This window comes from Marmota flaviventris, chromosome 5 (genome assembly GCF_047511675.1).
Source record: "Marmota flaviventris isolate mMarFla1 chromosome 5, mMarFla1.hap1, whole genome shotgun sequence".
In the NCBI taxonomy this organism is placed as follows: domain Eukaryota; kingdom Metazoa; phylum Chordata; class Mammalia; order Rodentia; family Sciuridae; genus Marmota; species Marmota flaviventris.
This window is the reverse complement of record NC_092502.1, coordinates 77274675-77294580: the sequence shown is the minus strand read 5'-3', so window position 1 is coordinate 77294580 and position 19906 is coordinate 77274675. Positions and strand designations below refer to the sequence as shown.

At 32.0% G+C, this 19906-nt stretch overlaps 1 protein-coding gene across 1 annotated transcript in view; it reads right to left on the bottom strand.

Moving 5' to 3' along the window:
- The window catches only part of Fbxl17 (F-box and leucine rich repeat protein 17), a 529863-nt gene that overhangs the window by 147321 nt on the left and 362636 nt on the right, over nt 1–19906 (bottom strand). The window contains exon 7 of the mRNA XM_027927783.2: nt 9073–9149. Coding sequence (XP_027783584.1) covers nt 9073–9149 — 77 coding nt within the window. The remainder of the gene's footprint in view (nt 1–9072; nt 9150–19906) is intronic.

Below are 19906 nucleotides of genomic sequence, written 5' to 3'. Positions count from 1 at the left end.
ATTTGTCAAGCTTGAGAAGGTTGTTACCTCTACCTCAAGAATAGTATCTATTCTATACCAAGGAAATCCATCAGTTTTCTACTCAGACAATTCATTTAGTGATAGATCTAGTACTTATCTATCCATTGAGGGAAAGTAGAACTACAACAGTGTTTACAAACTGCTGGTTGTCTTAGTAAGTGATGTATAAATTAGAGACAGTCTAATAAGCACCTTAAGAGCAAAATGTATTTTTCACTACAGAACAAAAAAGTTTGAAAGCTCCTGAATGAGTGCTTATAAGACCATATAGTTTGAATGCTACCTTATTTCCAAATGGCCACATCTTAGAGGTCCAATTTCAATACTTAATTAAATGTAGAAACTGTGAGACAAGCAAAATCAGAAGGTAATATCCCCCTACAAGTAGATGAAGTAACTAAGATATGAAACTACTAGGTTTCCAACATCACCCTTAGCTTCTCCAAAAGCAGATAATGTGGCTGTGAATTAAAAGAGTACTGGATATAAGATACTACATATTTTAGTATACTGGGAATTATTGAATGAAGATGCTTTAAGACTCTTGGGGGTATGACTTTGCTGAGTTACAATGGGAAGGATAGACCAGTGATTAGGAATATAATAGATTTTAAGCTGGAGTTTTCAGGAGAAAATACAATGACATAAGATTCAGAGTGCAGCATAACTTAGAAAAATTCATTCAAAGTAACCAGAGTTTTTGGAAAAATGGATGTTCCCATGATTCTATCATTAAATTTAAAATAGCTGGGTATTTATCTTGACATACTGGATCCATGTCTAAGGGACACAGGAACCAACACAAAGCTTGTACTATCAAAGACAGAACAATTTGAGTATCAGGAAGAACAAATAATTGCTATGTTTAAAATAATAGTTAAACAACAACATCAATTTATCATCAGTCATCTGTGGAAGAAAATATGAACCAATTGAATATTTTGAAAACTGTTTTTTAAAAAAGGGGAAACAAATTATTCTTGCCTTTCCTACATATGTTAAACTGAAGTAAACCAAAAAGTTGACAAAGGAAAGTTGCTCTTTATATATGGAAGTTCAGCTAACCAATGAAAAGAGCAAGATCTTCTGGAGAGGCTTACCCTATTTTATATTAGCAGATATAAGGATGTAAGTCTAATCAGTGATGGGCATAAGAGTAAAATAAATTATTTTAATATTTAATTTATATTATGTAGTGTTACTTTCCATATGATAATGTAATTCATAAGCTATGTGAAGTTGAGCTTTTCAAGGCCTCAATTTCCGTATCTGTAAGCCTGACTATCAACAGTATCTATTAAAGTGGAATTAGATAAATAACACCCACAGAAAATATTCAATAAATTTTAGTTATTCTATCATTACTACTATTGTGAAAGTTTACATTTGACTTGTTTCCAACTGAACTGGATATTTGATTAATAGTTATAACCTAAAGTAACTGTTTCTTTTTATACTTGTTAAGTGAAGTTGTTGCCATGGGAATGGTGAATAAGAAAAAATTGCAACAAAAATTGGAACTTACCCTGAATTTTGAACTAGAATATTTTCATAAGGTTTCTTCAAAATTTGCCCGTGTGTGCACGTAATCACTTTGGATGATTTCTGTTCCTTCTTTAGATTAAGCAGCGCATACAAACTCATCCATTCAGACACCTGTTCTTGCTTTGAGCCTTTCCTCAGACTGTACTACCTCAAATGCCCTTCCTTTTCATCTCTGTCCTCCAACGTCTCCTCTTCCACAAATGCTTCCCCACTTATTGCGGTTGATGATGATTCTGTATTCTCCTGAGGCCCTACATCTTATGGGACTTCTTTTTCTTAACTGACACTATCACATTGCTTAAAATGTTAGATTTTCACTGGTATGTCTTATTTCTCAGTGCACGAGTATGTACTTCTCATCCATCTCCCCCCTCTGTATTTTCCACAGTGCTTAGTCAGCAATGTTCACACACAAAATAAACATTTGCCAAATGAAACAAAATATTAAAATCAGACCAGTATAAACCCAAGATTTAAAGACCATACAGGTCAATTCCCTACTACAATGCCTCCATGCTTCTACATCGTCCCACAGAATATCTCTGCTTGAATAGTTTTTCTAATGAATAACTCACTACCATATAAGACATCAATTTTCAAGAACTTTTTAATATTAGGAAGTCATTTCTTCTGCAGGATACTGGAAATCTAGCATTTTTACAATTATCTACTCAACACTGATAATGATCAATCATGATTCTATTCATACCATTGCTTGGTACAAGGAAAAAATGCTTTGTCTGCATACCTCAGGTACTAAGCAATGAAAATAAAAAATGGGAATTGTGAAAAATGATTATTCATGTGATTTTGAATAAATTTTCTGTATTATAAAAGGAGACCCCTTAATAAGACCAATATTAAAAATAGCTAATTAAGATTAAACACTATTCTTCAGAAATGCTAAAAAATCAACGAGGAAAGGAAAGTTGGAAAGTTAATATTTCAGTTAGTGGCTAAGTTAAATATGGAAATTTAATATTCAGTTATAAAAAGTTAATTTGGAACACAGGCATATATGCACCAAGGTATAAGAAAATTAAGAAGTTGTAAGCACAAACAGGACAATTTATAAAAATATTTTTACTTTCAGATGGACACAATATCTTGAGATATCTTGACAAGTGAACCCAGTGTGCTAGCCAAGCACTTTACCACTGAATTACAACCCTAGCCCCACAATTAGTTTTGTAAATATAGGTTAGAATGTTTCTTAATTAAATCCTACACATAGAATTAATCTTTGAGTTGGTTGTGGTAATATTTTTTTAAGGAATATTTTGGGAAGTCATTCTTAATAGATGAGAGATATGCAGTCTATTATGGCAAGACACAATGGTAATCACTGTCTTTGTTCAGTCTTTCAGTCTTTTGTTTCAATATTTCATAGCTGTAATATTGGATGTCACAGGAAACAGGGAATAAACTCAACAATTTCTTTGCTGTGGGGCAAAAGTATTTAGAAAAGTTTATGTTTCCGTATCAATTTTTTTGGTGAAAAATTGTATCCATTACAGAGAAGAAAAAAAGACTATAACACTTCCTAAATATGACAGTAGGAATATAAATCCAGCAGTGAGGAACTCCAAGAATAAAATAGTTAGAAGTCCAGAGAAATAACTTGCAAGATGGACATAAAAATGGGAAATTTGCAACAACAGAAGATTTCGCAATTTAGTATTATTCTGTAAGCAATAATGAAAGCTATCTATATTTAAATAATAGAATGAAGAGAAAGGGTGAATAATCAACAGTAAACAGTAAGACATTCTTTTTGACTTGCAAATATATGTTCTAAAGTTCTTCTCTGTCACTTTACAACTGTTAGAGCTATTCTTACTGACAGAAAGAGTCGAATCTTACCCAGTAATCTTGAGGAGCAGTTTGAAATATAATTGAAAGTGAAACAAAACATAGAAGGGAAAAACTAGACATTTTATTTTAAATGGAAAATCAACCGATGAAATACACATTTAATAATATGAAAAATAAGATGATGCAATGAAGAGCAAAATTATTTTTGTTATAAGATTTTTTTTCTTGAATAATTTATCAGTATTGGTTTGGCAAGAAAAAAGAAGCAACCTTGATAATGGTGTAATCTGAAATGCTTGTTTGGAATTCTTTTGTTTCTTAAGTGTGCTTACTTTGATAATATATTCTAGCTCCTAATGTGGGTTAACTAACAAATAGAGAGGTCTGGTATCCCAAGAAGGGGTAGGAAAGGTACAACCTATTAATCTTTCAATAGTGTTAGAAGGTCAACAAGACTGGGGAACAAGGCTGGGATGAGGCATGGGTTATACCAAAGCAAAGATTAATCTCACCCAGCCACTCCTTGCTATTCTTCTTTGTCTAAAAGGAGATTGATTACTTTTTTTTTTTTTTAAATAAGCGTACTAGCTAGGCTTGTGTCTGATCCCTCCCACCAGAATGAAAGCACCAGGAACACAGAAACCACACATCTCCTTTATCTAACACAGGTCCTCTCACAGCACACAGCAGGTACTGAATCAGTATTTTTTTTTTTTTCTGGACAGAATGAATATATATCATGTCTGTGATTGGTAGATCAACTTAAATGACATCTTCATTGATAACCGCGGACATAATGACCTCCTTGACTTGGGAGATCTTTTGTCCAGAGTGATCCAAAAATCTTGTGGCAAGTCTTGCTGTTATGTTAAAAAATCCCAGATTGGACAGACACACACTGTGGCCAAGAACAATACTGGGAAGCTAAAATCAGGACCAGAAAGAGCACTCCAAGGCCCCCTGGAGGTAAAAGGAGCACATGGAGTGAGGTAGAGTAAGCCTCTGGGTTGTCAGTAATCGTGTAGGCCTCCAAACAACATTAATAGTTCACTGTTTATAATCTTTTTAAATTAAAAGTTAACCATTTGAGAAACAAAACAAAACAAAAAATCTCTAGAGTGTATTTCTAAGGGCCCTCAGGAGTGCTAAAATCAAAAGAAATGTGCTAACAACTCAGAAGTAACCTGGGTCCTTTTTACAACTGCCCTCTGACACCAGGGTCACAGTGGTAAAATTTACTATGGAGACACTATTAGAGGTAAGTGCTTTATACATCCATCCCATTTATTACACCATATGAGGTGGCATGCAACCCAAGAGAAAGACCAATTCTGACCTCCATAAACTTGAGTAATACAGGTTGATTTCTATTCCTGTTTCCTTCTTAAAAGCAAAGATACATTTTTCTAAGGGCAGAGGAGTGCCAAAAGGTAGACTGGAAATTATTAGCTGGCAATTTATTCTAGGAATATAGAAAAGCATTAGAGGAGCCAAGATACAATTGTCCAAAAGTATTACAAAGAAGAGATAGAAAATTAAAAATAAAACATGTTGAGGAGATAATTAATTTTTGTTGTATCTTTCTTCTTTGATAGCTTAGGTCTGGAAGTCAATTAGGCAGCTATAGACTAAATAGGTCAGACTTCTAAAATATAATTTCCACAAACAGAAAAGCAGCATCTGAGGAGGTGAAAGGCTGATCATGAGTGAGTGGGGAGGGGAATATTTTACTATTATAAGAACTGCCAATTAGTAAGTGGCCACTTTGCCCCCAGGCACTAGAGGAGTGAGTGTTTCATATTCCTTTCTACCTTATATGTTATATATCATGTGGGTAAATAGATGACAAAATTAGGAGTTTAAGTAACTTGTTGTAGGGTACAAAATAAAGAAGAGGTAAAACTACAATTGTAAGCTAGTGTCTGACTCCTATTTTTTAGTTCCTTTCCATAATTATGCCTATGATATACATTTGTTCAGTGATAGAAGAGTGACAATATTAGATTTCTCTTCAGGGAGCAATTTTCCAAGACTGTATTTTCCATTTAGCTATGCCTAAATTATTTATTTGTTTATAATTGCTATCCTTTACCATAAAGATCTATGTTCAATTTGGGAAGTTAGAAACCTATTAGTCTGATAGCTTTCTTCATGACAACTGTATCATATATCAATTAAAATGAACATAACTTCCTAACAACCTGGCCAGGTGCTGCTAAGTACAATAATACTACATTCAACACCTGTGATAATCTTGACAAAAATTACAAATGATATGCCAGGTGAGCTGCTGTCTCTGAATCAATGCATCCTGCACAAAATCCTCAAAATTGTCAATATATGATAATGAAAACATAAACCAACCTGTTCCCACAAGAAGAGGAGGAAAGGAGGCATGAAAATGACCAATATGAATATGAGTACAGCAATAGGAAGCAGAAACACAGAGCAGTTTCTTGAAAGATTAAATTCTCTCAGTATCAGGTGTATATCAAATTTGAAAATTTCAAAGTAGCTTCAATCATCAAGAAGTTCTAGAGACTATGTTTCTACTTACCCAGTTAAGAAGGCAAAGACATCCTTTTTTTTTTTTTTCCTGTCTTAGAATTTATAATTAAAATAAGGCAAGGGAGCATAGAAAGCCTCCCTAACAGAGCAGTTACCTCCCAAAACATGCTATTTCTCTGGATATAAAGAAGTATATTTTTTTGTCTTTTTGACAAAAATACTCATAAGTTATAGGCATTGTACTAGGGAAAAAGATTAGCTGAGGTTCCAGTAATCTGTCTGTATTTTATAACCAAATAGCAATTATAGTAAATTAATAGTAAAACTATTAATCTTTCTTTCTTCTCTTCCTCAATTTTGCCCTGACATTTTTGAGAATAGAATCAACACAGACAAAGACTTTCATCATAAATGCTTTAAATACATCAAACTCATGGAAAGAAGGAAAGGAGAGGAGGTGGGGCAGAAAACTTGAAGCTGGAGGGATTGAGATTCAAGCAAAATCACTATTGATTTCTTATCACAATGGGAGGGCTTCTCCAAAATGTTCTCTTCTGATTCCTCCCCAATATACTCAGTTGCTCTCAATTTTGACATTGTCATCACAAACAAAATCACTTCCTGAGCCCCATCACATAGAAATTCTGCTTAAATTAGTCTTAGGTAAGGTTTGCATGCTCATATGCTTTAGAAACTCCCCAGGTGTTCTAATGTTCAGATAAGACTGAGAACCACTGACCTAAATAATTCAGAGATACAAATAAGGGTTAACCATATTAGCAAGTTTTTAACATTTTATTTTATATACATATTGTTTTTAGTTGTAGATGGACATAATTCCTTTATTTATCTTATGTGGTGCTGAGGATTTTTATGTGTGCTAGACAAGTACTCTAACCACTGAGCTGCAATCCCAGCCTCTAAGGTTTTAACATATTTTAAACACACCAGCAGAAAAAAAAAATATCTTAACTATCTCAAAAACCAGAACATGAGAATATCACAAAACAGTAGCAACAGTAATAACAACTAAAACAAAAATTTCTTCCAGGACCTAGGAAAGGAAAGGAGTAGAAATATACTGAGTAAATCTTGCCTCATCCTTCTTCCTGTAGGAAGGCAACATTTACTAGCAGTATTCTCTATGTTGCTCACTGGAATAGGCTGGGTACACATGGAAGCGTTAATTCTCTCTTTTACAAGTGAAGAAACTAAACCTCAGATATGTGAGGAACTTCCCTAAGGCCAAAGAATAGAAAAAGAACAAACACAAAACTTAATCCTAGATCTGCCTTAAGTCCAAAGCTCTGGAACTTTCTTCCTTTTCTTTCTTTCTTTCTTTTTTCTTTTTTTTTTTGGAACTTGCCAATTAACATGTAAGTCCTGGGCACTAGCTTTGTTAGGAGACAAAATATTTCTATGCCTCCAAAACGAAGTGTAATTTTAGTGACATTTCCACTGCAGAAATTCAGGAGTTCATTTTAAGGGATAGCTTAAATCCTACCTTTCAGCAATTAGCAATCTGACAACTGACAACAGTGAACAAGTAAGAACAAGTAAAGGGAAGAAATACACAGTAGGACTGAAGAAACAGTTAGGAGACTGATGAGACTGGTCATAAAGGTCCTTGAATGCCAAGAGTTTGGAATGAATCAATGTACAGTCATCAACAAATCTACGTGTGCATAATTATTTTCAATATGCTCCATATTACACAGGGAGTATGCTCCAGGAACTAGACAATAAGAGATACAGGAGGTTTTATAGAGTTACTATATCTAAAAGGCAATTTAAATATGTCAAACCAGTAAACTATGAGGAAAAAGAACACGTCAAAACATCTTTGCAACAGGGCTGGGGTTGTGACTCAGTGGAACAGTGCTTGCCTAGAACATGTGAGGCCCTGAGTTTGATCCTCAGCACCACATAAAAATAAATAAAGTAAAGGAATTCTGACCTACTATAACTAAAAATTAAATTTAAAAAAAACCCCACATCTTTGCAAGGTAGAATTAGGGAAAACTCAACAACACAGAAACATTATAGATAAATCCACAAAAGACACATTTATAATTCTCAAAGATTAAACTCTGAACATAAATTAGAGATATTTTCAATTTGAATCTGTGTGTGTGTGAGCAAGTGTGTGTGTGTATGTAGCTGGAGATCCAATCCAGGGCCTCACACATTCTAGACAAATATCCTACCACTGAGCTATATTTCCATGCCCTGAAATATTCTAGACAAGTACTTTACAACTTTATTGTAACTTTATAATAACTTTAGTATAACTTTAGTAGTTTTTCTAAATGATGAATTTGGTAGCTGGTGAAATACAAATCTCCTGTGATTAAAAGTCATCAGCATATGCCAAAGTTAAGAATAAAAAAAGTAATGGATTGTTAATTTCCCTCAAGGTAGAAACCATTTTCACCATATTATCAAATTTAAATGAACAAATAAAAACCTAAAAGGAAACCATTTCTGTCTGCCAACTATCCAGTTAGAACTCCATATTCAGGTCAAATACACAAATTGCATAACAAAATGTACATAAAGCTAAATAAAAAAGGAAGGGATGTTACTTTTCTTTATTACTATGACAATGTGACAATATTTTTCATATTTTATAGCTTGCTTTTCTCCACTTTAAAAGGATATTGAAAAGTAAGACAATTCAAAATGTTGCATACAAATGTATACCTTTTACTTCCAATATATCTAAATACAGACGTTTCTAATGCTTTGAAGAATTTAAAGCATTAAGAACATTGGCATTCAGAATGTCAGTAGCAGTGCATTTGACATGATATTAAAGTAAACAATAAAAACTCAATATAATAATTTCCTCTCTTAAATTCATAATATTAAACATTTAATTTTCCTAAAATTTATTTTTACTTCCTAGTTCTTTCAATCATACTTTTTAATCCCATGTGTATATGTATAGTGTGTTTTTGTGTGTGGGGTGTGTATTATTGCATTTGACAATGAACTGATATGTGCATTCATTTACCTGGCTATAAGCTCATGATTTTTTGATGTTTTATTTTGTTTTGGGTCTCATTAGCATAAGCAAACAAATAATTTCTACAAGATAATTCTTGATTTCTTTAAAAAAAATTTCAACAGTTTTGTTACTTTTTATTCTTGAAAAGAATTAGGCAGTGGCTCATTACATACCATAATCTGTGATTTTACAGGACACCAAATACAGCTCTTTCAGGTTTTGTCCTTCCTTTGCAATGACCTCCACACACCTGAAACATAAAAAAGTGGTGAGTTATATCAATGCTTTTCAAGTTAAATTAGCAGGGGTTTGACACAAATATAAGAGGAAGAGGTCAGCATTTGATGAATACCACCTCTCTCTTCTTCAACAAACCTCTTTCAAGGTGTTTCAGGAAAGGTATTACATTCCCTGCTTTAAACTTAAATGCTCTAATTCCTAAATGACTTTAATTAAATATATTTATGACCAGTGCATTTTGTAAAGACAAAGAGATGAAAAAGAGATATTTCTATAAGGTTATATTTGGTTATAAAAGACTAGAAAGCATATGCTATGTAATTAAGATACACCATTTATATAATAAACTAATTATAATGAAACTGCAGAATGTAAGTGGATGGTCATTACAGATGGACAGCAATATTATTCATTGTTCAATTATTAATGTTGAAGTTTGATAACATTAAAAATATACATTTTTGTAAAATTTTATTCAATATAGGCAAACATGTATTAAAAATCTGAAACTTTTTAAAATTAAATATAGGGCTGGGTATGCATAGCAAATAGCCCTAGGTTTGATCTCCAGCACCACCACCCCCCCCCCCACACACACACATACGGTAGATTAAAGATGAAATATCTTTGCACATAAAAACTTTAAACTTTTACCTTAAAATCTTTTATTTTCACTATTTTAAATAAACCAGTATGTAGGTTTAGGGCATTTTAATAATAAATAAACATGTAAGATTTAAAATCTTTTCTGGTTTTCATTAAAAGGTTTTTGAATGGTGCACTTTGCTCTAATAGCCCTAGCAGATAATAAGATAATCAGAACTGAATGAATGAAAAAGTGATTAATACTATCCATTTTGAGGTTCAGTTCTTCATAATATTAGAAAAACCTGTACAGTCATACTGACACACAGGTATATGCACTCTCCAATGCAGTTCCTGTTTTAATCTTTATAAATAACTGTTAAGTAAAAGGGTAAAAGCAAAAAGAGTCATTAACCTTTTCTAGGAAGCAAGGATCAAGTGATTTGATACCTCTGTGTATAATCCATCAAAAATTACTCATGTATCCATCTCTGTCTTGCAGATATTTTATTTGTTGTCTGGCTTATTTGTAGGTATCTTCATAAAATGTCAGGAAATTTTGCACAATTTTTCTCCACAGAATTCATTACTGAAGGTTAAATTAGTTACAGAGAAGACGTATTTTTCTTTCAAAATATTTTTATAGAATTTTGTCTTAATGGAATGATAAACATTCTATTTTTGGTTACTTTAAAAAAAGATTTATGATAAAAATGGACAAGCTTTTCCATGACCATATCAGAAAACTTAAAACAGCAATACAAGGCAATTATGATTGATACAGATTATTGTGAGAAGAAATTTTCAAACCTAATTCCATGTCATTTGGCTTTAATGTATCATTTTAATAAATGCATTTAAAAGAAAGACTGGAAACGGAAACAAAACATTATGGGCCATAAGCACTTTTAAAATGCAACCAAAAACAAAACAAAAACAATTTCACATGCTAAGAATAAAAAGAAAGGCCCCACATGATTGCAAAATCTTAAGTAGTTAAAAATACCTTACCATTTTCTGTAATATCATAGATATATATCTCACTGTCCTCCTTGTAACTTACCAAAAAAAAAAAAAATAGTAGATCTAATAGTTTGTGAGGACCACCCAAAATGACAAATGATACTTCGTTCTCATGTTTATTCAAATAGTTCAAATGTCTGATTTTATGTTTGATTATGGAAAAATTCTAAACAAATGCAACATCTATTTGTATCCTTTCTACTTGATTTGATATTAGATATGCTACAGTACATATGAACATTGGAGATAAACAGAGAAGATGACAAGCAGTAAATACAGTTTTACTGTATAAGAAAAATCAAATGCTGACTGATTCATATGAGAACCAATACTTATATAAAAGAAGATTATCAATCACTGGATGAAGATTGCTCCAAAACTGATAAAAGGCCATAACAATCAGGTTTCCCCTCTATATGAGAGAAAGGTTCAGGAAGTGTACATGATTATGAGTAGATAGCAAACAATTATGTGGCTTACTCAAGATGTAATACCAAGAATTATCACGTGACTAAGGTGTAGTAAGAGGAGAGTGCTTTGCTTTTACAAAGGATCACCTAGAATTTTTGCTTGGTTCTTGAATGTTCAGTTATACAAGGATTTCCAAATATGTTTAATTGCCCTGTAAGCACAGTCTATGTGCTATAAGTTATGCATAACATTGGGCTATTCCTGGAATAAAAATTTACAGAGAAACAAAACTATTTCTTGGAGGATTTGTAGCAGAATTTAATTGTAGATCATTCATGGAAATGATATTTGAGGAGGGAAACTCTAAGTTCTGTGAATCTGGGCTGAAACACAATATAATATTAAAATATAAAATTGAATGGCTGGCATAAATAGCAAATAAATAAAAATAGCTATTGTTTTGAGAGTTGAAAATAGAAGTGGTTTGTGTTTTCCTGTTATTGCAAATTGACAGAAATGGAACACCACTGAACGTTCCTGGCTAGTATCAAAAGGCAGCATGTGGGGATAACAGGTCATGATGAGAGACCATGGGTGGTTACTGTCCTTTTGTCTTGCAACTTTTACAATCCATTCCAGAATATATTTACAGGAAGTACCCTACTATAAAACAATCCTACGAACCACGTTTACTTTTGCTCTAGCCATTAACATCAAAGCAATCACCAGTTTGCTATGTAGTATGTATGCAGGAAACAGTGGTAAAACCAGAGTAATTTTTTGATGTCACGTGTTTATGTAAATTTTAAAGGACATTTTGTTGTTGTTTTTGCTTTTATTTTGTTACTTGTTTTATTTTTCCCCACATTTTTTTATTGAACATACAAAACTTGCTGTAACACATTCATACTAATGGGGCATTTTAAAAAATGGCAATAATAAAGGTAAAAATGTTTGCAAAGCAATAATCTTTAAGTGAGGAGTGATAGAACCAAAGACTATATTTAAAGTCTTTGCTTTTCCAGTCCCTTTCCTACTCATGATATCATAAGAGAATATTTAATAATCTCAGTGATAAAATACAGATTGGTCTGTACAAACAAGCTATTGAACCCCTAAACTCAGTTTCTAGCACTCAAAATTTTCCCTTTTCTCCCTCCCTCCATCCTCATCATTCTTGAAGACAAACCTCAGAATAACATATGACCAGCATTCTATATAGATTAGTACATTCAAAGGTTTCACATTTCACACATGATAACATAAGACATTATAAAACTCAGAGAAAAAAAAAACTGTATTCTTAGGGAACATAACAATCTGTAGATTTATTAAGGAGAAATTCATAATATGGGAAAAAGGCATAGTGGAAAAAGGCCAAAGAATACCAAATATTGTTAAATTAGCTCATATACCTCAAGCACAACTAAGCCTATTAAACCATCTTCCCAAATTCTGAGAAATAAAAGCTGTATCTTTCACAAAAGGAAATAGGAAAAGACAAACATTCTAGTCTCACCTATAAGGAAACATACACCAACCATCTATTTTTTTTTTTTTTAGATCTTATATCATTGTTCTCTCTAAAATGAGGGTTCATATAAAACATTTCTCCAAAACAAACGTCCTAGGTACATTTAAATACTCTTTTAGTCTATTCTGAATTGCCTCTTTTTGGATTATTTTCTTGTTTTTATGTTTTGGCAGCAGTCTGAGGATAATTTTTTAAAAATTGCTATCATTGTAAATTCTTGCGTAACGGCTGTTGAGTACATATAGAAAAACTTGTTTAAAATACAAAAAAGTTCCAGAAAACCTGCTCCAAAGTATTCAAAGCATTCATAATTATTTTTGATAATAATGTAATTTTATGCTCACTTGCTTTTGATAATGTTCTTAAAAAAATGCACCTGAAACATTTGACGAATTTGAAAAGTAACATAAAGGTTACTTTTCTGAACTATATAAGATTTTTTTTTTTTTAAAGCAGAGAAGGCATTATTTAGTTTCAGTGGAGAGAAAAATCTGTCTCCTTAGCAGTAGATTCCTAATCACCTGATTTATATGAAGGGTAAAGGTTAATGAATTAAGCTGTGTAAGCTTCAGAACTATCAAAGGAATTCAAAAGAGCCCTGAATTATGGAAAACAATGGCGCATTCTACATACATACCAAATTTTTATGTTTTTTGTCTCCTACTCAAAAGCTGGAACATGGCATTAGTGACAATTGAAAAGAACTAATGAGGAAATATGACTACATTGCTTGCAAGAGGAGTGTCCTAGGAGACCTTGTTACTGTTTGTGATATGCTTCAAACCAAAAAGAAGCTAATTGGAGCTGCCAGACACTAGTTTGCAAATCTCACTTTAAAGGACAGGCTCAATCACCTTAGAGGTGTGAAAAGAAATGTCCCCATTACAGAAGCATTAGTATGTAGCTTGGTGAATTTCTAAATAAACTTTCAGATGTTCTTTCCTAAGTCACTTTTATATTTGAGTAATATATACATCTTTAAGCAGAAGAAAAAAACATAACAAGACTAAAACAATCCCACATATTTAAACCAGAAATAAGTATGAAGAGTACTGTAAAGTAATCAGTAAATAAGTTCAACAAGATGCTAGGTATGTTTAAAGTTGAATAAACATATAGTTCAAAACTCAAAACTCCTAAAAAGCATATATAGTATAAAAGTCATCTATGCAGGGGTTTAGAAATAGAACCTCATTTTCATAATTTCTTGAAATTAAACAAGCCAACAAAAGAAGCTATATTATATAGATAAGAACCACAGTGTATACACACACACACACACACACACACACACACACACACACACACACTCATGTAGCTGAAAAAAGAATGAAAGGGGTTTACAAGATCTAAAGAGAGAATGACAAGGGAGCAAACTTAGTCCAACTGCTTGCTGCAGAAGCTCATCGTAATTCATATGTGGGTTATTTAAATGATAGCAGAGGTCACCAAAACATAATTTGGTGACTTACAAAAAGAATAATGATATATGATTGATTTTTCTAAAGCCTAGAATTGAGTTTTACTGAAGAATAATCCAATTCCAGTATAATAAATGAATGTTCATGATTTACAGGTATCCATGTTCTCAGAAAATGCACAATATAAAAGATTTTTATGTGCAAAGAAAGATAAATTTACACATAAACATTTATGAGTCAATTCAAGAATCTATTAATAGCATGTTTCCATTATTACACTTGGATACAATTTCATTTATAAACATCATACTTATAGATACTTTTTATTGTAATAGGATAGCTTAACTTCACAGAAAGAGCATGCAATAGTGATTTTTATCTTTAAACAACCACATATCAATGATGAAGGTAAGAGTATTTCAGGAACATGACAGGTGGCACCAAGGTGATATAATGAGTAAATTTTGTATTTTACAACACAGTCTTGTAAATGATCTTCCATACAATCCCATTAACAACATAGTGCCAAATACATACTCAAGTCAATTTTTCACATAAACTTCTAAAGCTATTTCATAGAAAGGATATTTGCCAAAATATTTTTAAAAGTTGATTTTCAACAAAAATACTACAGTATTTGCTCAAAGCCTATTTTTAATATACAACACTGAAAAGACTAAGAGTGACATGCAAAATGTCACCGACCCCACCAGTTAATGATAATTATCTCAGGATTCTTATTAAGTTCTCAGTTATCCAATGTTATTCTCTGGAAAGCCAATATCTGATTAGTAAATCTGAGATTTATTTAGGTATTTGCTACTTAAACAATGGCAAACTGATGTCCATTTTGTCACACAGAGAGGTAATGAAAGCTTAAAAATTGAGAACAGTACTAACTTATTCCTGTAATATTTATAAATGAGACATACCAAAGAAGTGGCTATAAATTGAAATGCTACTGAAACTTAAATTCTATTGGCTTGCACCTTTGCCAATAGAGATGTTACACCACTGAGGGCAAGGAAGCACAATAGATATCATTGCTTACTAGTTTCTTTCTGGACCACCCTTAGTGACTCTATCATTAGGTAGGTTTCCTACCAGACAGTAATCAGAATTCAGTACTGAAAGAGTAAAACAATAGTGAAATAATATTTTATAGTATATTTAGAAAGGATCATAATGTAACAGTTGTAATGGGAGTACTTTTTCTTTATTTATATAGTAAAAGCAGGTTTTAATTTAATTTGAATTTTTCTTAGGATGCTTTAAAATGTTTTTCAAATAAAACACAGCCTATAATACTTAAAAATGCACATTTCCTTTCAACTACTTAGAAACAAGACCGTTAAAGGGATGGGATGGAGATTAAACTAACACACTGTGATAAACCTGGCTTGGGCTTTAATGTTTCATATACATTTATTCAAAAGCTTTGCTTTTCATTTTAGCCATTGTTTCATCCTTTTACTATAACTAGACTAAACATCATGAAATAATTTGAGTTACCTTTTTAGAAGCATTCCTCAGAGACAGAAAAAAGATGATAAACTTTTATTTATTTAATTCAACAATGTTTTATGGAGTATAAACTATGTCTTAGAAATACTAAAATATATAATCAGAGTCATGTTATTATAAAATAATGGATATAATACTTATATCCTTTAAGAAGGATTCTAAATTTTATTGTTATTGTTAAAATTAGTGTTCATACCTAAAAGGAGAAAAATCATATATCACTATCTCCATAAATACTAAAAATCAACCAAAGATAGTAGTATTTCAGGATTAATGCAAGAGCTAGAAAGCAAGCAAAGAAAAAAATTAAAGGCAAGACTTACTAATTCACCAATTTATTCATTCTTTAGTAGGAAACAAATATAATATTTGAAATAGCAAATGTAAAAAACAATAACAACCTCCTTCTGTTAAGTTTTTGTTTTTGTTTTCAGGGAGGATTCCATTAATTCATAGCCAATAACTCTAGGGGAACCCAGACACTCCAAAAATTTTGGTACAATTAAGGCTAGTGCTATCTTTATGATATCTGGCATATGTCAATATGGAGGGCAGTAGAGAAGATTTTATCACCCTACATGTAATAAAAATATATTGTATGGAAGCAAAATTCCAGGACCTTAAGAAAAACAGATATAAAAACATTAAAAACTATGTCCCACTTTAGTGAGTCATAATTCATCTGAAGCCATTCCTTTCCTGCAGGGAAGTCAGGTAAAATCCTGGCAATCTCTGAACCACTCCTATCACCAAGAATAAATAAGAGCATTAATAGTAAAGCTTGCAATATTTTAAAGAGATTTGCTATGTTTCCAAGTAGTTAAAATGAATACTGTGCAGTTTAGATGGAATATAAAACAGACGATAATCTCTGTCCATTTCTACCCTCTTTACTCTAACTCCTATATGTACTGATATAAAAGTCCCAATTCAGATTTTTTAGTAAATATATATTTTATGTCAAATATATATTGTAATTTTAAGCTCATCTTTAATTTAAATTGGCTGACAATTTTAGTGGACTATAAAAGCCCTGAGAAGGTAAAAGAGATTTCAGGCATTATTCATGAAAGAGTTAAGCACTTCCTCACCAGCAGACAGCCACAACTCTGCTTTGTAGTGACTAATTGCCTCTTTAACCCTTGTACTCTGGGAGTTGGCCTGTGCTTCAATACCAGTTTTGTGATACAGCCAAAGACTAATGTTGAACATAGACCTCCCATGACCTGTGTAGTCAAGGAGGCAACTCAGACAAGATGCTGACAAAAGGTTTCCTTCTCATTTGGGAAGGCACAGAATCTCTTTTTGGATAAGCCAACTCTCAGAAGACTATAGAACATAGGAGGTAAAGACAATTTATAAAAGTTAAAAGAATGGTTTCTCACTTTAGCTTACAATGATTCTAAACATTGCAATGTATTACTCAAAATTTTGGGAAAATAATTTTAGTGACATGAAAAAGAAAAGATTTTGTTGTTTTAAAGTGCAATGGAGACGACACTAATTTGATGGCTTTGAGAGCTTATAATTAGATAGCTATAATCAAATACAAAGGAAAGCAGGTCAGCATCTCCATTCCAAATGTTTTCCACATGCTGAAAGCACTTGTACTCAGGAAGTCTGCACTTCGTCATTAGTTTTTAGGACTAGTAACCTCCTACTCTGATAAAAAAAAAAAAAAAAAAAAAAAAACTAATAAAAAATTTTATGGGCGATTTTAAGTAAACATAATGTAAAACTAATTCTGCAATTAGAACTGACTAATCAAGGCTTCTTATTAAATGTTTCTAAAAAGGAAGGGATAAATAGTAGTTTTAGATTAGTGAGCAGAAAAAAATGTTAACACTAGGAACAAAATAACCCATCTATTCACTCAGAAAGGAAAGGAGAGCACACATGTTTGAGGAAGATGGGGACATACATAAATTTGACCTTATTGATACTTAGCTAGATTGAACTCTGAGCCCTTTGAGGCTTAATGATCATTAGTGCTGAATACATAAAACCTGCTTTCAAAGCACTGGGATTGCCACTGCTTTACTCCCATTTCCCCTTATATTATTACATATTAATGTTCATGTCAGAGGTGAATCATCTTTGTTCTAACATTTATAAGAAAGAGAAGCAGGTCAAGTTTAGTTGTTTTGGTACATTATGTTTACACACAGAGAAAAATTTTTATTAAGAACAAAGATATAACATTTATACTTAAAAAATCTGTATGTTTTTCTACAAATGACAACAGGGGCATCGATCAACAATTCTTTCATGACAAGTATGCAGTTTATATTTTAAAATCCTAATGAAAGGATGGTAGTTGACTTCAGATAATTTTTTTTTTTTTGCTTGAAGAATAGAGAAACCAACTCCTCCTGCACATTGCCTTCCTAACACTCAAGTAATTGCAAAAGGATGAGATTTAGAAATTCCAGGGAAAGCTTCTTGAATCTTCCTCAGCTTTTCTGGGTATCAAGCTAGTCCAAAGATTACTGATGTTAAAAAGTCCACTTGCCTGGAAAATATAGTTCTAAAGTTTTCTTTCTAAACTTTTAAATTTATCTAGCAAAGATAAACATTTGATTATAAATAATTTAATTTGTAATCAAAGAAGTAGCATATAGTGTACACATATACATGAGTGTTTTAAAGATAATTCCTGATACACTTTTCCCATACCAATATAGCCACTGAATCAAGAAATACATAATTATTGTAAATGCACAAATAAAGGAATTTAGCAGCTTAGCATCTGAAATACAAAAAAATCACTAACATCCAGTTGATTTCCTGAACCAGTCACCAATCTATTCACTATGAAGGGAAAACAAATTTCTTTGTGCATAGGGAAAGTGGTGGAAAGTTAATGAAACCAGTGTGTAAGACTGAGAAAAACGATAGGGGGGAAGCATTACCCATTTTCTCCTTGCAGAAAGTTGCAAAAGCAAGACAGTGAGTAAATATGAAGAAGGAAGAAGGCACATTTCACTACCTGTTTCAGACAGTAGGCACCTCTGCAGGAAATATCATATCTGACAACCAGCAGGAACAAGCAATACTCCCAGTCCTAGTATTCAGCTTTATTTTATTTTTAAGGATATATCTGACATATTTCTAAATGTTTATTATTACAGTTACCAAAATTTTGTCTTTATAATCAACAAACTGCATAGTAGAATGGAGTAACAGTATTAAAATTTCTGCTCTACATAGAAAACACTTCTCTCCAAATAAAGAAATACTTTCTGAGCAAGCTCAAGAGTTCTGGGGAGTTTATTATTTTCTGAAGATGTTAATGGAATAAATAGGTAAGAGCAATGCCAGGCATTGAAAAGGAATATCATAGAGTCAATTGCTTCTATGGGTCCTAAGAATATCATGAATTCTGCCCTGGTCGATATAATATCACAAAAAAACACAGAGCATAACTTTTTCTGGTGAACTTCAGTTGAAAGGTAAGCACAGATACACAATACACTTGGTTCATCTGGCAACATTTCAGACTATGGGAAAAGTGACGGCAATTTAATGTTATGCCATACTCTACTAAGGTGAAAGAAATCATACAAGGCTATATTATAAGGAAATTGGTAAATATGATATAAAATGAAGTAAGCATTATTTTAACTACTAGTTTGATTAAAATATGCAGGATAGAATATATGGAGGAAAAAGAGGTAAGTATTAATTTACTTATTACATAATCACTAAAAGGCCTAAATTTATCTGTTTACTTATATACAGCCCTATCCAATTAGAAATGCATATAAAACTATGAAAGAAATGCTTGAGAAAGGCTGGTAAGGTAAAAATTGATAGATAAAAATAATATAAAGTTTGGGCTACATTCACCCTAAAGGGATTTCTGTAATTCAGTGCTGAAAAGTTTCAAGTGAGATAAGATTTTAGGATACACTTTGAAGAAATAAAATAAAGTGCACAATGATATATAAGATTCATAATATCAATGAGTTTTTAAAAAATATATTATAAAAAAGCTACAAGAAGAGGTATGCTTAAGATATTTCTGAGGAAAATCTGAACTTTCAAGAAAGTATTAAAATATTTTGTGTCATTTAGAAATTTCCTCCCAATTTTTAATACCATCACCATCTTTATCCATGAGAAACTGACATTAAAGAAGTTTTAAAAATAAAAAAAATATTATTATTCATGGTTAGTACAATAATAAAATAAAGATGATATTTAGGTGCATGAGAATTTACTAAATTTTAATGTTTCATGTAGAAAACCAATTGGTTATAGAGGATG